This window comes from Ranitomeya variabilis, chromosome 4 (genome assembly GCF_051348905.1).
Source record: "Ranitomeya variabilis isolate aRanVar5 chromosome 4, aRanVar5.hap1, whole genome shotgun sequence".
NCBI lineage: Eukaryota > Metazoa > Chordata > Amphibia > Anura > Dendrobatidae > Ranitomeya > Ranitomeya variabilis.
Genome location: NC_135235.1, coordinates 412,849,110 through 412,869,623, shown reverse-complemented (window position 1 = coordinate 412,869,623; position 20,514 = coordinate 412,849,110). Strand labels below are relative to the sequence as shown.

The following is a 20,514-nucleotide window of genomic DNA, read 5'->3' as shown; positions in this document are numbered from 1 at the left end:
TGATGATCTCAGGCCGAAAGATGGCCGCAGGGTTACCCAGGGACAATGGCCTTTCAGCTCATGCTCAAAGCATGATCTTATACACCACCTACCTGCATGTCAGAAGCATTACTTTCATAGGTTACCTAGTTAGGTATGAAGTGACGCAAGATAAGATATATAAAACATGTTCCTTTATTAACAAAATATTAAAGTAGAATATATATACATACAGTGGGGCAAAAAAGTATTTAGTCATTCAGCCATAGTGCAAGTTCCACCACTTAAAAAGATGAGAGGCGTCTGTAATTTACATCATAGGTAGACCTCAACTATGGGAGACAAACAGAAAAAAAAATCTAGAAAATCACATTGTCTGTTTTTTTTATCATTTTATTTGCATATTATGGTGGAAAATAAGTATTTGGTCAGAAACAAACAATCAAGATTTCTGGCTCTCACAGACCTGTAACTTCTTCTTTAAGAGTCTCCTCTTTCCTCCACTCATTACCTGTAGTAATGGCACCTGTTTAAACTTGTTATCAGTATAAAAAGACACCTGTGCACACCCTCAAACAGTCTGACTCCAAACTCCACTATGGTGAAGACCAAAGAGCTGTCAAAGGACACCAGAAACAAAATTGTAGCCCTGCACCAGGCTGGGAAGACTGAATCTGCAATAGCCAACCAGCTTGGAGTGAAGAAATCAACAGTGGGAGCAATAATTAGAAAATGGAAGACATTCAAGACCACTGATAATCTCCCTCGATCTGGGGCTCCACGCAAAATCCCACCCCGTGGGGTCAGAATGATCACAAGAACGGTGAGCAAAAATCCCAGAACCACGCGGGGGGACCTAGTGAATGAACTGCAGAGAGCTGGGACCAATGTAACAAGGCCTACCATAAGTAACACACTACGCCACCATGGACTCAGATCCTGCAGTGCCAGACGTGTCCCACTGCTTAAGCCAGTACATGTCCGGGCCCGTCTGAAGTTTGCTAGAGAGCGTTTGGATGATCCAGAGGAGTTTTGGGAGAATGTCCTATGGTCTGATGAAACCAAACTGGAACTGTTTGGTAGAAACACAACTTGTCGTGTTTGGAGGAAAAAGAATACTGAGTTGCATCCATCAAACACCATACCTACTGTAAAGCATGGTGGTGGAAACATCATGCTTTGGGGCTGTTTCTCTGCAAAGGGGCCAGGACGACTGATCCGGGTACATGAAAGAATGAATGGGGCCATGTATCGTGAGATTTTGAGTGCAAACCTCGTTTCATCTTCAATGCCCTTGCTGATGGAAGGTGGCTGGTTCTTTCAACATGACAATGATCCAAAGCACACCGCCAGGGCAACGAAGGAGTGGCTTCGTAAGAAGCATTTCAAGGTCCTGGAGTGGCCTAGCCAGTCTCCAGATCTCAACCCTATAGAAAACCATTGGAGGGAGTTGAAAGTCCGTGTTGCCAAGCGAAAAGCCAAAAACATCACTGCTCTAGAGGAGATCTGCATGGAGGAATGGGCCAACATACCAACAACAGTGTGTGGCAACCTTGTGAAGACTTACAGAAAACGTTTGACCTCTGTCATTGCCAACAAAGGAAATATTACAAAGTATTGAGATGAAATTTTGTTTCTGACCAAATACTTATTTTCCACCATAATATGCAAATAAAATGATAAAAAAACAGACAATGTGATTTTCTGGATTTTTTTGTCTCAGTTTGTCTCCCATAGTTGAGGTCTACCTATGATGTAAATTACAGACGCCTCTCATCTTTTTAAGTGGTGGAACTTGCACTATTGCTGAATGACTAAATACTTTTTTGCCCCACTGTATATATCCCCTTAATGACCGCCGATACGTCTTTTAACTGACCTGATATATAAGAGAATAGCCTCCCCATATAGGTGACAATCCAGCAGCTGTCGGCTGTACACTATAGCTGACAACTTGCTGTACCAGCCACAATCAGTGTTGGCACCAGCCAAATCTGTTTAACCCCTTACATGCTGCTGTAATTAGTGACTACATCATTATAAATGGTTAACAGAGTGTGGGGGCTCCCTCTTTATCCCAGTCGGTGCCCTCAGATCATGATTGTGTGGTCCTGATGTTTGCCATGGCAATTCACGACCAAATAGCGGCCTAAGAGTCTGACGGCTTTTGTAACCTGTTCAGAAGTTAGCGACATTTAGGTGGTAAAAATGCACATTTTCATTTGTCATGCCACTTTGCATTAATTCCTGTAAAGCACCTGAAGGGTTAATAAACTACCTGACAGCAGTTTTCAATATGTCAGGGGGTGCTGTTTTTAAAATGGTATCACGTTTGGGGGGTTTCCCAATATATGAGACCCCTAAAGTCACTTCAAACATGGATACGTCCCTAAAAAAAGAAATTTGGTAAATTTCCTTGAAAAAATGAAAAATTACTGCTACATTTTTAAACCTCCTAAAATGCTAACAAAATATAGTAACATTTTACAAATGGTGCTGATGTAAAGCAGACATGTGGGAAGTGTTATTTATTAATGTTTTGCTGTGGTATGACCGTCTGGATTAAAGGGATAAACATTCAAATTTTGAAAATTGCTAATTTTTCTCAATTTTTTTTATATTTTTATAAATAAACACAAAATATATTGACCTAAATTTACCATTATCATAAAGTATAATGTGTCACGAAAAAACAACCTCAAAATCACTGGGATTTGTTGAAGCGTTGCAGAGTTATTATCACATAAATTGACACTGGTCAAATTTCAAAAATTTGGCTCCGTCACTAAGGGGTATATATACGATGGAAAGGGTGGGACCTCCAAAAAAGACAGGAGGTGACACAAAAAAGATGGCACTTTGTTATATATCTGCATGTCTATTGAAGTGCTATCTGCCAATTTAATTTTGGATTATGGGATTAATGTCAGAAGCATTGCAGAGTATTAGAACAGTGATCTGTCAGAGTGAAGTTGATGTACCATCCTGGGACAATGTAAAAAAAAAAAAAAAAGAAACTACCGGTAGTTAAGAAAAATGCAAAAAATATTTAAAAAATAACAAAAAAAAAAATTGATCCAATAAATTTATGTAAAAAGTACCCATTTGGTATCGCGCGTCCGGAACGACCTGACCTATAAATCTGTCCCACTGGTTAACCCCTTCAGTGAACACCGTTAAACCATAGTTTTGCCCTTTTTTTTATCATCATGCCGCTGATTAAAAAGTTAAATAAAATGAAATCAAAAAGATGAATGTAAATAAAAATGGTATCTATGAAAACACCAACTTGTCCCACCAGAAAACAATCCGCTATACAGCTCCATCAACGGAAAATTTTTAAAAAGTTATAGCTCTCCAAACAGTAGTTACCCCATGTTGGGGCTGGGGCCTGCATAGTCTGGAGAAATTACACTACAAATTTGGGTCAATTTTCCTGTTACCCTTGTGAAAATTAAAACTTGGGGCTAAAAAAAAAAAAAAACTTTTTTAGGCAAAATGTGATTTTTTTATTTATTTTATTTTTTTTCTTAGTTTAACCACTCAACATTATGAGCATCTATGAAGCACCTGGGGGTTCAAGGTTTTCACCGCACATCTAGATAAGTTCCCTGTGGGGCCTAGTTTCCAAAATGGTGTCACTTGTGGGGAGTGTCCACTGTTTAGGCACATCAGGGGCTCTCTAAATGCGACATAGCGTCTAAAAATGATACATTCAAAAAGTCAAATGGCTCCTTCCCTTCCGAGCTCTGCCATGCACCTAAACAGTAGTTTTCCCCCACATATGGGGTATCCGCTTACTCCAGAAGAAATTGCACAAACAGTTTACAGTTTTGTGATCTGTTTTTTCCTGTTACCCTTGCAAAAATAAAAAAAATTGGGCCTTAAAAAAAAAAAAGAAAAAAAAAAGTTAAATGTTCGTTGTTGGTTTTTTTTTGTTTTGTTTTGTTGTTTTTTTTATTGCTCTTGGCACTGCAACACCATATTGTGACTGCAGACCCTGACTGACCAGAAGCCAGAGGCAATAAATATAGCGTGCACTCTGTCAGAAGTTTGGGGTGCAGGTGTAACGGACCAGATGGCCACGTAAATAGTTAAATATAGATTCACCGCACTCTCACAGGGGATATAATGCAGAATTTTTTCAAATTAAACGTGTTTCTGGGAGTATAACAGAGTATTTTAACAAAGCGACAAGAGACGTTTCGGCTACGCCGGAGCCTTTATCATACTAGCTAATATTATTATTATTATTATTATTTATTGTTATAGCGCCATTTATTCCATGGCGCTTTACAAGTGAGGAGGGGTATACATAATAAAAACAAGTACAATAATCTTGAACAATACAAGTCATAACTGGTACAGGAGGAGTGAGGACCCTGCCCGCGAGGGCTCACAATCTACAAATTGCGTGATGCCCAGGCGTAGTAGCGCAATAAGGGATCTTTGGGGATCTGTGTCAGTAGTATAGATAGCGGCGCTCCCGTGCCTAGCTGCGGTGGGGTCTTCGGCGTACTCTAATATGTTCAAATACCTACGCCTGCATGTCTTTCGGCTGTCAAACAAATGGACATGCAGCCAGGGGGACTCGCACATTTTTCAATCACGCTGAAGTCACTCTGTTAGCGCCCGAGCGTGCTCAGATTACTCCTTCTCTGAGCACGTTTGCTCATCACTATTTAGCACTGGTGCAGCTTCTTAGTCCCTAGGAGAGGGCATGGTTATGCTGAGAATGGAGTTCAGAGCCGAGGCAGTGAAAGTGCACTGCCCAGCTCTGAGCATTTGCAAGCCGTTCACATATCACTTGTGAAGTGGAATCCTCAGCAGTACAAAGCGCTTTTGTTTCATAAAGTCATGAAGTCACTTACTCTTATGGTTTTACATACCAGGACATGGTAAAACAAAGAGGGTGCTCTCTCTCTCTTATATAGTCATTCACTGTATATGTATTTTCTACAGGTCGATCCAGTAAGCAAAATTCAAAAGAAAAATATCAAAGTCCTCTGTATTCCCAGGATGATTCAGAAGAAATTAACTTTGTCCCACAAGAGCATCAGGTATTGGGCACAAAGGACGCTTAGAAACCTGTAGATAATCTGCAGGTGCTATGGATCACATGTGTGGCCTATTGTTTAATCTCTGATTTTTTTATTTTTATTTACGGTAATACTAGGGGAAGCAATAAGAAGTTTAGTTCTACTTTCTTTCATTTTCCTTAAAGGTTCTGTTTAATGTCTCCTGTCTGTTGAATTGGCCATTATTTGTTCTAAATGTTGACTTAGGGTGAAGATTTGATTGATATTAAAGTTGAACTTGTAGATGAAGATGGCATGTACGTGACGGATAATAATCAGTGTAAAGACGAGGAAATTCCTTTAGATCTCAGTCAAGGTGAGTTTAAAAAAAACCAAACCCTTTAAACAATTTTCTTTTGTCTAATGAGTTCATCAGTATATTGGTCTGTTGTGGGACAACCCACCAGATGAGGTCCCTTACTCCAATCAATGGCCACACTTTAGATATTATTTTCAATATTTTAACCATGTTATCCAGTACCTACACAGCCTCATGCTCTTTAGATCTTCTGCCATTTTTCACATATTCCTACTCTAAGATCCAGGATCATGAGTGTGTGGAGATCACTTGAAACCCCACTGCTTGGGACCTCCACTTGCCACTTATCACTTCAAGATAGAAGCTTGTATTGTCTTTGAATATTTTGTTGAGTTGGATCTGGTAGACAAAGTTTCTTTGATTTTGAGGTTTTCCTTGTTAATAAATATGTCAATGACGCAATACGTATATACATAAGAAGAAAACAAAATTACATTAGTGGCGGTGTTTTCAAAGAAACATCCATTTCCCAAAACTCGTAACCTGTAGACATGGAGTTAATTTGCAGGTCAGTAGCATTCTAAAGCCATGTGCCTCGGCATTGAAAGACCGGCTACCGTGAGGAAATTAACTTCCCCCCCCCCCCCCCCCCCCCCCCCCCCTACTCCCCACAGAGGCTTTAGTCACCCCGAAGTACATAGTGAGCGGTGGCTTTAGCCATGTCCTGTCACTGATTAACTGCTGGCTTAGCAGTGCATTAGTACTGAGCCGACTGTCAGTCAGCTCTGGGGTGTGGTTACAGCTGCCGCTCATCACTGTATACTGAGCAGTGACTGAAAGCTGGAGGCTGCCAGGAGGAATAAAGTTAATTTTCTTCCAGTTGGCATGCTTTCAATACAGCGGCCACACAACTTTAGAATGCTATTAACCTGCACCTCTTGGGTTAAATAGCAGTTTGGGACATTACGGTTCCCTTTAAGTTACTGCAGAAATTTTCTAATTCCTATAACCATTTGTAGCATATTTTCCTTTCGTTGTATTGTTCCTCTGTTATTCTCCCTGGAAATTAATGAATACATTGCTGAATGTCCACCTGTTGTCAATGTATAAAGGGGATATGTTTTCTGTTGATGATAGACTTTGTCCTTACACAGTTTAACACTGTCAGCGCTGCTTGGAGGGGAAAAAAAATGTTTACATAAGTTAGGCCATAAGGCAGAAATGTACAAATCCACTTAAGATACATAATTTGAATAATGACTTCTAAATCCCCTGTGGCTTAAGAAGGCAGCATGGTTTATGTTTTGTTTTTGTTTTTTTATTAAAAAAAAGTACCGTATTTTTCAGACTAGAAGACACACCAGACCATAAGACGCACTTAGGTTTTAGAGGAGGAAATAAGAAAAAAAAATTGAAGCAAACAATGTAGTCAATTCTGTACTTAATATCCCCTATCCTGATATATATGGCACCCTCATCCCTATCCTGGTATGATTGGCTCCCATCAGAAAAACATTAAAAAAAAACATAAACCGTTACACTTACCTTCCTGTGATTCCTCATAGCGTCTTGTTCCATTGCCAGCAGCTGCTTTATGCTTGTAAGCAGCGCATGGCAGGGACATCATGCACTGCTTAAAAGCCGAGGACAGCTGCGGGAATACTCACTTGGAGAGTAGTGAGTATTCATTGCTCTTTAATCCCCGGAGGTATTTTTGTTTTTTTTGCTCCCCTTCTTCCCAGAGCTATAACTTTCACCAAAAAATAAGTGGCCATGTGAGGGCTTGTGTTTTGTGGTACGAGTTGTACTTTTGAACGACACCATTGGTTTTAACATATATAAAAAAAAATTCCAAGTACGGTGAAATTGCAAAAAAAAAACTGCAATCCCGCAGTTGTTTTGTTTGGCTTTTTTGCTAGGTTCACTAAATACTAAAACTGACCTGCCATTATTATTCTCCAGGTCATTTCGAGTTCATAGACACCAAACATGTCTAGGTTCTATTTTATCTAAGTGATGAACAAAAAAAAAAAATTGTACCTTTTTCAGATGCCTGTAGCGTCTCCATTTTTTGTGATCTCAGGTTGGGTGAGGGCTTATTTTTTTTGCATGCCTAGCTGGCGTTTTTAATAGTACCATTTTGGTGCAGATACAATCTTTTCATCACCGTTATTGCATTTTAATGCAATGTAGCGGTGACCAAAAAATTTAATTCTGGCGTTATGACTTTTTTTTCCTTGCTACGCCATTTAGCAATCAGGTTAATCGGTTTTTTGTTGTTTTTTTTTTCAATTGATCAGGTGATTCTCAACTCAGTGATACCAAATATCTGTATGTTTTGATTTTTTATTTTTTTTTTGCTTGAACTTTTATATTTTTTGTTTTATATTTTTTCAAAACATTTTTTTTTTTTTTTTGGTAACTCTTGGCATGGTTCAATAGTCTCCAAAGGAGACTAGAAGTGGGTTGTCATGCCAACCCATCGGTGACCCGCGATCACGTGACAGGAGTCACTGATGCAGTGATGGGCGAATTTCCAGCGCGATTGATAGCGGCATTTAACGGGTTTATAGCCGCGGGTGAATCTCAATTCCACCCGTGGTGGTTGTGAGCACATGTCAGCTGTTTTGAACAGCTGACATGTGCCAGGAAAGATGTGGGCTCATGGAAGTGGAGAGCAGTGAAAATTCATTGCCTTAAGTAGCGGGAACACGCGATCTTGCAGCAGTTGCTGGAAGCCGGCACTTGCATCTAACAGCGTGTCCACGAGAGTTAGCCGCAGCCACATGCTCCTGCATCCTGTGATCCGCTGCTCTGCCCACCTCTCCACCTCAGCCAGAGTTCATCTAGAATTCCCCAACTCCGGTCCTCAAGAGCCACCAACAGGTCATGTTTTCAGGATTTCCTTAGTATTGCACAGGTGATAATTGCATCACCTGCACAGGCAACAATTCCATCACCTATGCAATACTAAGGAAATCCTGAAAATATGACCTGTTGGTGGCTCTTGAGGACCGGAGTTGGGGACCACTAATCTAGACTATAAGACGCACCGCCCCCCCATTTTCCTCCACATTTTTGGAGGTAAAAAGTGCATCTTATAGTCTGAAAGATCCCGTACTTTGAAAATCTGTTTTGTCCTTACTGTCTTTGCCTTGGTTTATAATACAAAATGCAATGGGAAACATTAAATTGCATATTTTGCAAAATCTATTTACACTATGTTATGAAAATAATAGACCATATCCCTTTTAATTTCTGTTAGGTTGCCATAGCTTGGATGGTCGTCGCCTTTTATCTCCAGAAGATAATATCCCTCAAAACATTTCTTATGAAGACCCACTATTGTTGAACATGCGTTATAGTTCAGATCTATTCTCTGATCCCTTGTATCTTAAAGAGCCTTCTGAGAAATCCGATGTTCTTACACAAAATACAGATCAAAGGGTGTTTAAAATATTTCCATGTTCTGAATGCGGTAGACGTTTTACAAAGAAGGCAAATCTTTTCAGGCATAAGAGAAGTCACACTAGACCTTTTTTCTGTGCAGATTGTGGCAAATCTTTTACATTCAAGTTCCGTCTGATAGAGCATCAGCGATTTCATACAGGAGAGAAACCCTTTGCTTGTTCAGAATGTGGAAAGTGTTTCAGGCATAGAGAGAATCTTCTTAAGCATCAGAAAATTCACAATGGAGAGAGACCTTTTTCATGTGCAGAGTGCAGCAAATCCTTCTCACAGAAATCCTATCTGATTGAACATCTGAAATATCACATGGGAGAGAAGCCATACTCGTGTTCTGAATGTGGGAAACCTTTTAGCAAGAAATCTATTTTGGTAAAACATTTGAGAATCCACGCTGAGCAGAAGCCATTGCTATGTTTAGAATGTGGGAAATGTTTTACCAAGATGTCGTTGTTAGTTAAACATCAAAGAATTCACACAGGACGTAATCCATATATATGTTCAGAATGTGGCAAGTGTTTTAAGAAGAAGTCTGTTCTTGTTGATCATCAGAGAACCCATACTGGAGAGAGGCCATTTCCTTGCATGGAATGTGGGAAAAGTTTTACCAAGAAATCTGTTCTTGTTGCCCATCAGAGAATTCACACAGGGGAGAAGCCTTATTCATGTTTAGAATGTGAGAAATGTTTTACCCAGAAATCGGGCCTTATTGCACATCAGCGAGTTCATGAAGGAAAGAGAAAAAGGTTTTCCTGTCTGGAATGTGGGGAATGTAAATGTACTTGTTCAGATTATGTTGACATGCAACAGGATGCTGAAAAAGAAGAAAAACCGTTTTTATGTCTGTATTGTGGCAAATGCTTTACCCAGAAAGCTGGTCTTGTAAAGCATCAGAGAATTCACACAGATGACAGGCCGTTTTCATGCTCCGAATGTGGGAAATGCTTCACCCTAAAGGATAGACTTGAGCGACATCAGAGAAGTCACTCGGGGGAGAAACCATTTTCTTGCTCTGTCTGTGACAAAGGTTTTACTCATAAATCAAGTCTTGTTGACCATCAAAGAACTCACACAGGAGAGAGGCCTTTTCCATGTTTGGAATGTGGAAAATGTTTTATTCAGAAATCTGATCTTGTAAGACATCAGAGAATTCATTCTGGGGAGAAACCATATGCATGTCCTGAGTGTGGAAAGCGGTTTATCCATCGATCAGATCTTGTTGTACATCAAAGAATTCATACAGGAGAGAAGCTGTATTCTTGTGCCGAATGTGGGAGAGGTTTTACACGTAAAAGTCAGTATGAAATTCATCAGAGAAGTCACACAGGAGAGCGTCCATTTACTTGTCCAGAGTGCGGAAAATGTTTTAACCAGAAATCAAATCTTGTTAGACATCAAGGGACTCACTACATTTCCAAAGCTACCCAGATATCACTTATGGATGGAATTACCATTGATGTCCCCCACTCTCAAATTATTGTTACCTGAAGTCCACAGTGACACAGCTCTATGACTGATAAAAAAAAAAAAAAAAGGGTACTAGATCGAACCCATCCATTCTGAAGAGAATGATGGGAATTGCTTGTTTCCCTGCCTCCATCAAGGCTGCTGTGAAAATGAAATGTATTAAGATTGCATCTTGCAGTTTTATTTTTTTTTTTCAAACTCCTAAAAACACAACAGACTCTTTTAAAGCATAATTTTAAACACTAAGTGAATATACAGAACATGCAATCTAATTTTAAATGGGTGGGAACTTAAGTATTATTGCACCAATAAATGTTAGTTACATGGAGTTTGTCTATGACGTGTTTAAATAAATAGTATGTTTTCTTCTGTACAAGTCAATACTGGCTTCTCTTCCCCCTCCTTTTTCCCCAATATTATTTCAGCTTCCTTTTATTATGATTTTTCTGATGTTGTCTGAAAGTGATTGTAATATATGCTTGATGAAATTGAAATTGATTTTTGGCTTCTTTATTTATTATATATTCTGTAGAGGCTATTTTTATTATAATGAAAGTAAAGATTGTCTACAGGAGAAGACCTCCTGCATCCCAGCATGCATGTACATTAACATTCTGTTTAATCCCTATTGAACTTTTGGATAAAGTGTTTGACCAGTGCCGTGGTGAGACTCCCACCGATCTACTAGTTATGACCCATCTTGTGGATAGTGGAAACTTGTAGTGCTTGCAATACTCAGCACACCTACTATGAAGACTGGTAGAGTATGTTTCAAATCTAAGTAGAATTTACAAATTAGAAAACGACTAGAGCTAATCCTATACACAGCGTCGGACTGGAGCTCCTTGGACCCACCAGAGAAAATCATTCTTTGGGCCCACCTTGTAGCTACATAGAAATAAATACAAGACCACTGAGTGTGCCATAAAACACACTAATATCAGGGTATAATATAAGGTAGTACACGTTTTAATGATATAGCAGGGGTTGGGGTACCCCCTCATAGAATATAATGCAGCCCACCTCGTAGAATATAATGTAGCCCTCTCAGAGTATAATTCCCCCCCATAGAATATAATGCAGCCCTCATATAGTGTAATGCAGCCCCCTCATAGGGTATAATGCAGCCCACCTCATAGGATATAATGTAGCCCCATCATAGAGTATAATGTAGCACCCCATAGAATATAATGCAGCCCCCTCATAAAGTATAACACAGCCCTCCCCATAGAATATAATGTAACCCCCTATAGAATATAATGCAGCCCCCCATAGAAAATAATATAGCCCACCTCATGTAGTATAACACAGCCCTCCCCCATAGAATATAATCCCGCCCCCCATAGAATATAATACAGCTCACCTCATGTAGTGTAACACAGCCCTCCCCCATAGGATATAATGTGGCCCCTCATAAAATATAATACAGCCGACCTCATAGAATATAATGGAGTCCTACAGTATTATGGCCACCACTTTGGGGATGGGACAGTGTCCCGTCCCCTGATGTTGTCGCAAATGCGGTGAAACATGTTAGGGGGAACTAGTTCGATAAATTTGTATGTCCTATTCTGCCAAATAAGCGTTAGCACTCCATGGTGTTACCCATTAAGTATAAGAAATCGAGCACTTTACTGACAACAAATGTAGGCAGATTAGGGACCTCAATTTTTAGACCCTAAAGCAATTTTTAACATTAATATAATAAAAGTGACATTTTAGGGCTTGAGAGTGAGCGTTTATTTGGAGTTCTCCCCAATTTGTTAATAATTAGTGTTTAGCGATACCGTCCGATACTTGAAAGTATCGGTATCGGAAAGTATCGGCCGATACCGGCAAAGTATCGGATCTAATCCGATACCGATACCCGATACCAATACAAGTCAATGGGACACCAAGTATCGGACGGTATCCTGTATGGTTCCCAGGGTCTGAAGGAGAGGAAACTCTCCTTCAGGCCCTGGGATCCATATCAATGTGTAAAAGAAAGAATTAAAATAAAAAATTGGGATATACTCACCCTCTGACGCGCCCTGGACTTTACCGCCGTAACCGGGAGCCGTTGTACCTAAGAATGCGCGCTTGAAGGGCCTTAGATGACGTCACGGCGCTCTGATTGGTCCGTAGCGGTCGCGTGACCGCTACGCGACCAATCACAAAGCCGTGACGTCACCTAAGGTCTTTCAAGCGCTTGAAATACCTTAGAAGACGTCCGCAGCTTCTGATTGGTCGCGTAGCGGTCACGCGACCGCTACAGACCAATCAGAGCGCCGTGACGTCATCTAAGGCCCTTCAAGCGCGCATTCTTAGGTACAACGGCTCCCGGTTACGGCGGTAAAGTCCAGGGGCCGCCGGAGAGGTGAGTACATCCCTATTTTTTATTTTAATTCTTTCTTTTACACATTGATATTAATCCCGATACCGATTCCCGATACCACAAAAGTATCGGATCTCGGTATCGGAATTCCGATACCGCAAGTATCGGCCGATACCCGATACTTGCGGTATCGGAATGCTCAACACTATTAATAATGCTTCCCTCCAAAGCCTTTTTCAATCCTCAAATTTGGAACTTGTCATCTAAGAAAAATAGATATGTGTCTGAATTTTGCATAGACAGACGGTCTGTGAAAATCAGAGACATGTGAACAGCCCCACAGGCTATAATAGATTTACAAAAAAAAAATTAGGGACCTGTTCTATCTGAGAAAACCACAGACAGAACATGTACGTGTAACATGGATGTCTGAATGAGGTCTAAACGCTGATGCTGCAGTCCATCACTTACACCCCTGCAGCTGATGCCGATACAACTGAGGTTACTTTCACACTAGCGTCGGTACGGGGCCGTCGCCATGCGTCAGCCCGACGTACCGACGCATGTTGTGAAATAAAAGCACAACGTGGGCAGCGGATGTAGTTTTTCAACGCATCCTGTTATGATCCTTAGTGGTTGAGGATCACAAATTACTCCAGCTAAGTAACAAACATAGGACAAGCTCTAGGGAGGTGGCAAACTGGACTGACCGCAAATCGGAACCTATCCAAACACACTAGAAGTAGCCGGTGAACGTGCCTAAAAATCCTAGACGTCTCGAGCCAGCCTGAGGAACTAACTACCCCTAGAGAGAAAGAAAGACCTCTCTTGCCTCCAGAGAAATAATCCCCAAAGATATAGAAGCCCCCAACAGATAATAACGGTGAGGTAAGAGGAAGGCACATACACAGGGGTGAAAGCAGATTCAGCAAATGAGGCCCACTAATACTAGATAGCAGAAAATAGAAAAGGGAATCTATGCGGTCAGTAAAAAACCCTTACAAAATATCCACACTGAGATTTAAAGAACCCCCACACCAACTCACGGTGTGGGGGGAGAAACTCAGTCCCCTAGAGCAACCAGCAAGCGAGGAAATCACATTTTAGCCAGCTGGACTAAAAACATAATAAACACTGATAATCAAAAAATGATCAAACAAAAACTTAGCTTGTCTTGGAGAGACTGGGAGCAAGGTAGACACAAGGAATCTGAAGAGCACTGAATACATTGATAGCAGGCAAGGATAACGAACCAGCAGATGCAGCCAACCTGCAGAAAGACAACACTACACAGTACCGCTTGTGACCTCTAGAGGGAGCCCAAAAATAGAATTCACAACAGCATCCGCTGCCCCATTGTAATGTCTGGGGAGGAGGGGGCGGAGTTCCGGCTGCGCATGCGTGGTCGAAAATGGCAGACGCGATGCACAAAAAGTTACATGGAACTTTTTTTGTGCCGACGGTCCGCCAAAACACGAAGAATCTGTCTTACGACGGATGCGACGTGTGGCAATGCGTCGCTAATGAAAGTCTATGGAGAAAAAACACATCCTGCGGGCAACTTTGCAGGATGCATTTTTTTCTCCAAAACGACGCATTGTGACGTCTGTCACATAACGCTAGTGTGAAAGTAGCCTAAAGGAGCTGTCTGCTCAAAACACAGTGATGAGCTATTCATCAATATTATGTTGTTTGTGGTCAGATTCCCATGCCGACCAACTGTTTGCAGCTCTATGGAAAGTGTTTACATATTGCCGCCAAGTGCTGGAGATGCTGTGTAGCAGGCGCTGCCGGGTACTGCAGAACCGCTGCACTATAAGGGCTTGTGCACACGCTGCGGATTCCATTGCGGAATTTTCCGCAGCGGCTTTGATAAATCCGCAGTGCAAAACTGCTGCGGATTTTACTTCGGATTTATCACGGTTTCTATTGCGGGTTTTCACCTGCAGTTTTCTATTGGAGCAGGTGTAAACCCGCAGCAGAATCCGCACAAAGAATTGACATGCTGCGGAATATAAACCGCTGCGTTTCCGCGTGTTTTTTTTTTCCCGCAGCATGTGCACTGCGGATTTAGTTTCCCATAGGTTTACATTGTACTGTACAACACATGGGAAACAGCTGCGGAAACGCTGCAGTTCCGCAACAAAATCCGCAGCGTGTGCACATACCCTAAGAGCTGGTCTGTTGTACCTAGCAGTGGCTGCTACACATTCAATGGAACGACTATTGCAGCTACATTCGTCACTAGAGCTGACCCAAATAAAGGTACCTTCACACTGAACAACTTTCCAACGAGAACGACAACGATCCGTGACGTTGCAGCGTCCTGGATAGCGATATCGTTGTGTTTGACACGCAGCAGCGATCTGGATCCCGCTGTGATATCGTTGGTCGGAGCTAGAAGGCCAGCACCTTATTTCGTCGTTAGGTCGGTGTGTATCGTCGTGTTTGACAGCAATAGCAACGATGCCAGCAATGTTTTACAATGGTAACCAGGGTAAATATCGGGTTACTAAGCGCAGGGCCGCGCTTAGTAACCCGATATTTACCCTGGTTACCATTGTAAAAGTAAAAAAAAAAAACAGTTCATACTCCCCTTCTGATGTCTGTCACATCCCCCGGCGTCCGTGCTGCTGCTCAGAGCTTCCTGCACTGAATGTGTCAGTGCCGGCCGTAAAGCCGAGCACAGCGGTGACGTCACCGCTGTGCTCTGCCGGCGCTGACAGATTCAGTGAAGGAAGCTCTGAGCAGCAGCGCGGACGCCGGGGGACGTGACAGACATCAGAAGGTGAGTATGTAGTGTTTTTTTTTTTTTTTTACTTTTACATTGGTAACCAGGGTAAATATCGGGTTACTAAGCGCGGCCCTGCACTTAGTAACCCGATGTTTACCCGGGTGCTGCAGGGGGACTTCGGCATCATTGAAGACCGTTTCAACGATGCCGAAGGCATTCCCCTGATCGTTGGTCGCTGGAGAGAGCTGTCTGTGTGACAGCTCCCCAGCGACCTAAACAGCGACGCTGCAGCGATCGGCTCGTTGTCTATATTGCTGCAGTGTCGCTGAGTGTGACGGTACCTTAACAGCAGATCAGTGGGGTGGGGGCTGGATGTTGGACGCCAATAATCACATTATTATAGTTGGACCCCTGGATAGGTTATCAATCAAGTTTTGACTGTCCAACACCAATAAATTATACAATTTCTCACATAGAAGTTAAATAGTGAACACAATCACCCTTTAGAAAACTTTCCATTGAATCCATGGCAATTTTGCTGTTCTGGAATTGAGTGGACAAGGCTTCCTGGCCACCTCTTCTGCTTATCTGAGAGAGGGGTGTAGGATTTAAGGATCCCTCCCTCTGTCTGAACATAGCTGCTCTTCTCCTCAGGGCACTGCAGTGTAGTGAGGTGGTGCCAGACACAGGAGGGACAGAAACAAAACAAGGTTTCCTTACAGCAGGTCTGTACTTTTCCGCCTGCTAGTGAGGCTAGTAATGGCTGCCCAGGCACGCGGCTGCTCTCCAGCAGTAACAGACGTCATGAACTACATCAGCCTATCACCACTGACGAGCAGTCTCCCTGCCTATGCGGCCATTACTACCACTGACTAAGAAAGCAGTGGATATAGTAACACTTAAGCAGTTTTCTCACCTCTCTTTAGTCTGCTGCTCCCAGTTACTGCTCTACTGGCATGTTAGTGATTCTGATGTCTCCCAGGCACTCTTCTCATGCCGGCAGTGTGAAAGAGGCCTGTCTTCTGTAGATGAAGGAAGCTGATCATTTACATTTAAAGGAAAAGCATGAGACAGCCCAAAACTGCCTCTAAGACCAGCCTGGGTGGCAGTGAGTATTCTTCTTTAATAGTAGGCAGTGTTAGCCGGCTTCCTAAGGCTGATCAGGTATGCCGCTGCTAAAGAGAAATGGGTGTGGAAAGCAGTGAATATTCATTTCTCTTTAGCAGCGGGCACAGGTTTGGCCTCAGCAGCAGCTCCTGCCTCTGTGACCCGCTGCTCCCCCTTCCCTCACTCACGGGTTGCTTAGTGTGCCGCTGGGGCCCTTGAGGCAGCAGGGGCCCAAGGTAGCTGCCTACCCTGTGTGCCAGCACGGGTCAGTGCCTGGGCCCACCGGAGGATCCTCCGGTGGGCCAGTCCGACCCTGCCTATACATCATCATACAGACATACACCTTTCCCAATCTCAACATTGTGAGTCTCCCACGTGAAGTTTAGGGTATGTTCACACAATATTTGTTTTGAAAACTTTTTTGCAGCATATCTTATTCACAGAAAGTGTTGGCAAGAAAAATTCTATGTACCTTAACCACACTTTTATGCATTTTGTATGCATTCAATTGAGTCGGTAAAATGACGCAAGCAAAATTGATGACACAAGTGACATGTTTATTTAACCCCTTCCCGACCCATGACGCCACGTAGGCGTCATGAAAGTCGGTGCCAATCCGACCCATGACGCCTATGTGGCGTCATGGAATGATCGCGTCCCTGCAGATCGGGTGAAAGGGTTAACTCCAATTTCACCCGATCTGCAGGGACAGGGGGAGTGGTACTTCAGCCCAGGGGGGGTGGCTTCACCCCCCCATGGCTACGATCGCTCTGATAGGCTGTTTCACTTTCAACAGCCAATCAGAGCAATTTGTAATATTTCACCTAAAAAACTGGTGAAATATTACAATCCAGCCATGGCCGATGCTGCAATATCATCAGCCATGGCTGGAAACACTTATGTACCCACCACCACCACCGATCTCCTCCCCGGTCCTCCGTCCGGTGCTCCGCTCCCCTCCATCGTCCTGTCTGCTCCCCCGTCCTCCTGCCCGCTACCCCCGTGCTCCGATGCCACCCCCCATCCTCCGATCCACCCCCCATGCTCAGATCCCCCCCCCCCCTCATACTTACCGGGCCTCCCGGTGTCCGTCCGTCTTCTCCATGGGCGCCGCCATCTTCCAAAATGGCGGGCGCATGCGCAGTGCGCCCGCCGAATCTGCCGGCTGGCAGATTCGTTCCAGGTATATTTTGATCACTGTGATATAGCCTATCACAGTGATCAAAATTAAAAAAAATAGTAAACGATCCCCCCCTTTATCACCCCCATAGGTAGGGACAATAATAAAAAAAGAAATTTTTTTTTTCTTTTTCCACTAGGGTTAGGGTTAGAACTAGGGGTAGGGTTAGGGCATGTGCACACAGTGCGGATTTGGCTGCGGATCCGTGGCGGATTGGCCACTGCGAATTCGTAGCCGTTTTCCATCAGGTTTACAGTACCATGTACACCTATGGAAAACCAAATCCGCTGTGCCCATGGTGCGGAAAATACCGCGCGGAAACGTTGAAGCGCTGTGTTGTATTTTCCGCAGCATGTCAATTTTGTGCGGATTCCACAGCGTTTTACACCTGTTTCTCAATAGGAATCCACAGGTGAAATCCGCACAAAAAAACACTGGAAATTCGCTGTAAATCCGCAGGAAAAAAGCAGTGCCTTTTACCTGCGGATTTTTCAAAAATCGTGCGGAAAAATCTCACACGAATCCGCAACGTGGGCACATAGCCTTAGGGTTAGGGTTGGAATTAGAGTTAGGGTTGGATTTAGGGCTAGGGTTGGAAATAGGGTTAAGATTAGGCTTGTGGTTAGGGTTACGGATAGGGTTAGGGGTGTGTTGGGGTTAGGGTTGTGGTTAGGGTTGGGGTTAGGGTTGGGATTAGGGTTACGGGTGTGTTGGGGTTAGGGTTGTTGTTAGGGGGTGTGTTGGGATTAGGGTTATGGCTACAGTTGGGATTAGGGTTAGGGGTGTGTTGGGGTTAGTGTTGAAGTTAGAATTGAGGGGTTTCCACTGTTTAGGCACATCAGGGATCTCCAAACGCAACATGGCGCCACCATTGATTCCAGCCAATCTTGCGTTCAAAAAGTAAAATGGTGCTCCCTCCCTTCCAAGCCCCGACATGCGCCCAAACAGTGGTTTACCCCCACATATGGGGTATCAGCGTACTCAGGACAAACTGGGCAACAAATATTGGGGTCCAATTTCTCCTGTTACCCTTGTGAAAATAAAAAATTGCTTGCTAAAACATCTTTTTTGAGGAAAGAAAAATGATTTTTTATTTTCACGGCTCTGCGTTGTAAACTTCTGTGAAGCACTTGGGGGTTCAAAGTGCTCACCACACATCTAGATAAGTTCCCTTGGGGGTCTAGTTTCCAAAATGGGGTCACTTGTGGGGAGTTCCTACTGTTTAGGCACATCAGGGGCTCTGCAAACGCAACGTGACGCCCGCAGAGCATTCCATCAAAGTCTGCATTTCAAAACGTCACTACTTCCCTTCCGAACCCCGACGTGTGCCAAAACAGTGGTTTACCCCCACATATGGGGTATTGGCGTACTCAGGAGAAACTGGACAACAACTTTCGGGGTCCAATTTCTCCTGTTACCCTTGGGAAAATAAAAAATTGTGGGCTAAAAAATCATTTTTGAGAAAAGAAAAATTATTTTTTATTTTCTTGGCTCTGCGTTATAAACTTCTGTGAAGCACTTGGGGGTTCAAAGTGCTCATCACACATCTAGATTAGTTCCTTGGGAGGTCTAGTTTCCAAAATGGGGTCACTTGTAGGGGAGCTCCAATGTTTAGGCACACAGGGGCTTTCCAAACGCGACATGGTGCCGCTAATGATTGGAGCTAATTTTCCATTCAAAAAGCCAAATGGCGTGCCTTCCCTTCTGAGCCCTGCCGTGCGCCCAAACAGTGGTTTACCCCCACATATGGGGTATCATCGTACTCAAAAGAAATTGGACCCCAAATGTTGTTGTCCAGTTTCTCCTATTACCCTTGGTAAAATAAAAAATTCCGGGCTAAAATCATTTTTGAGGAAAGAAAAATTATTTTTTATTTTCACGGCTCTGCGTTATAAACTTCTGTGAAGCACCTGGGGGTTTTAAGTGCTCACTATGCATCTAGATAAGTTCCTTGGGGGGTCCCTTCCGAGCCTTGCCGTGCACCCAAACAGTGGTTTACCCCCACATATGAGGTATCTGGGTACTCAGGAGAAATTGCCCAACAAATTTTAGGATCCATTTTATCCTGTTGCCCATGTAAAAATGAAAAAATTGAGGCTAAAAGAAATTGTGTGAAAAAAAAAAGTATTTTTACGGATCAATTTGTGAAGCACCTGAGGGTTTAAAGTGCTCACTATTAGTGTTGAGCGATACCTTCCGATATCAGAAAGTATCGGTATCGGAAAGTATCGTCCGATACCGTCAAAGTATCGGATCTAATCCGATACCGATACCCGATCCCAATGCAAGTCAATGGGACGAAAATATCGGAATTAAAATAAACCCTTTCTTTCCTTGTAGGTTAATTCTACATGAAGGAAAACAACTAAGAATAATGTAGGATGTATTGGGGGAGGTGGCGGAGACATTAAAGGCACATAGGTTTAGCCCAAACAAATAGAATAGCAGGTTTTTGGGTTTTTTTATGACGTTCGGCGTTAGAAAGATTTTGACTGTTATTTATTTATTTTTTTTCAGATATTGATGTTTCACTACTTCCACGTCCTTCACCTTCTTTTTTACTTCTCCCACTTTCTTCTTCATTATCCTCATCATCAGCTTCTTTGACATCAACTATCTTCACCTTATTCATCTTCTTCTTCTACCTATATTTTTTTTTTTTTACATTGTTCATATTCTTTTTATTTAACTATTATCTTTTTCATATTCAACTTCTTCATCATATTCTTATTTGTGACAGGCATTCCCGTAGTTGTTATCTATAAAAGTTTGAAGATTACACCTTCCGTTCTGCCTGTCACAAAAGAGTTACATTTGTCCGCGTTCAGTTTGGCCTGCAGCATCAGGCTTTATCCAGGGGCACCACGAGGAGGAACGGACTCACCCCCATACACTGCTTAGTCTTCTTCTGCTTATAATTTAGATAAT

The 20,514-nt window shown here is 42.7% G+C and overlaps 1 protein-coding gene across 4 annotated transcripts in view; it reads left to right on the top strand.

Annotated features, from left to right (window-relative positions):
* Nucleotides 1–10,742, top strand: part of LOC143765001 (uncharacterized) — a 66,079-nt gene extending 55,337 nt beyond the window's left edge. For all 4 annotated transcript variants that reach the window (XM_077251181.1, XM_077251185.1, XM_077251183.1 and 1 more), the window contains 3 exons: nucleotides 4,942–5,039; nucleotides 5,265–5,373; nucleotides 8,582–10,742. In XM_077251181.1, the coding sequence (XP_077107296.1) occupies nucleotides 4,942–5,039; nucleotides 5,265–5,373; nucleotides 8,582–10,269 (1,895 nt within the window). In that variant the 3' untranslated portion in view covers nucleotides 10,270–10,742. The remainder of the gene's footprint in view (nucleotides 1–4,941; nucleotides 5,040–5,264; nucleotides 5,374–8,581) is intronic.
* Nucleotides 10,743–20,514: the final 9,772 nt, after the last annotated feature.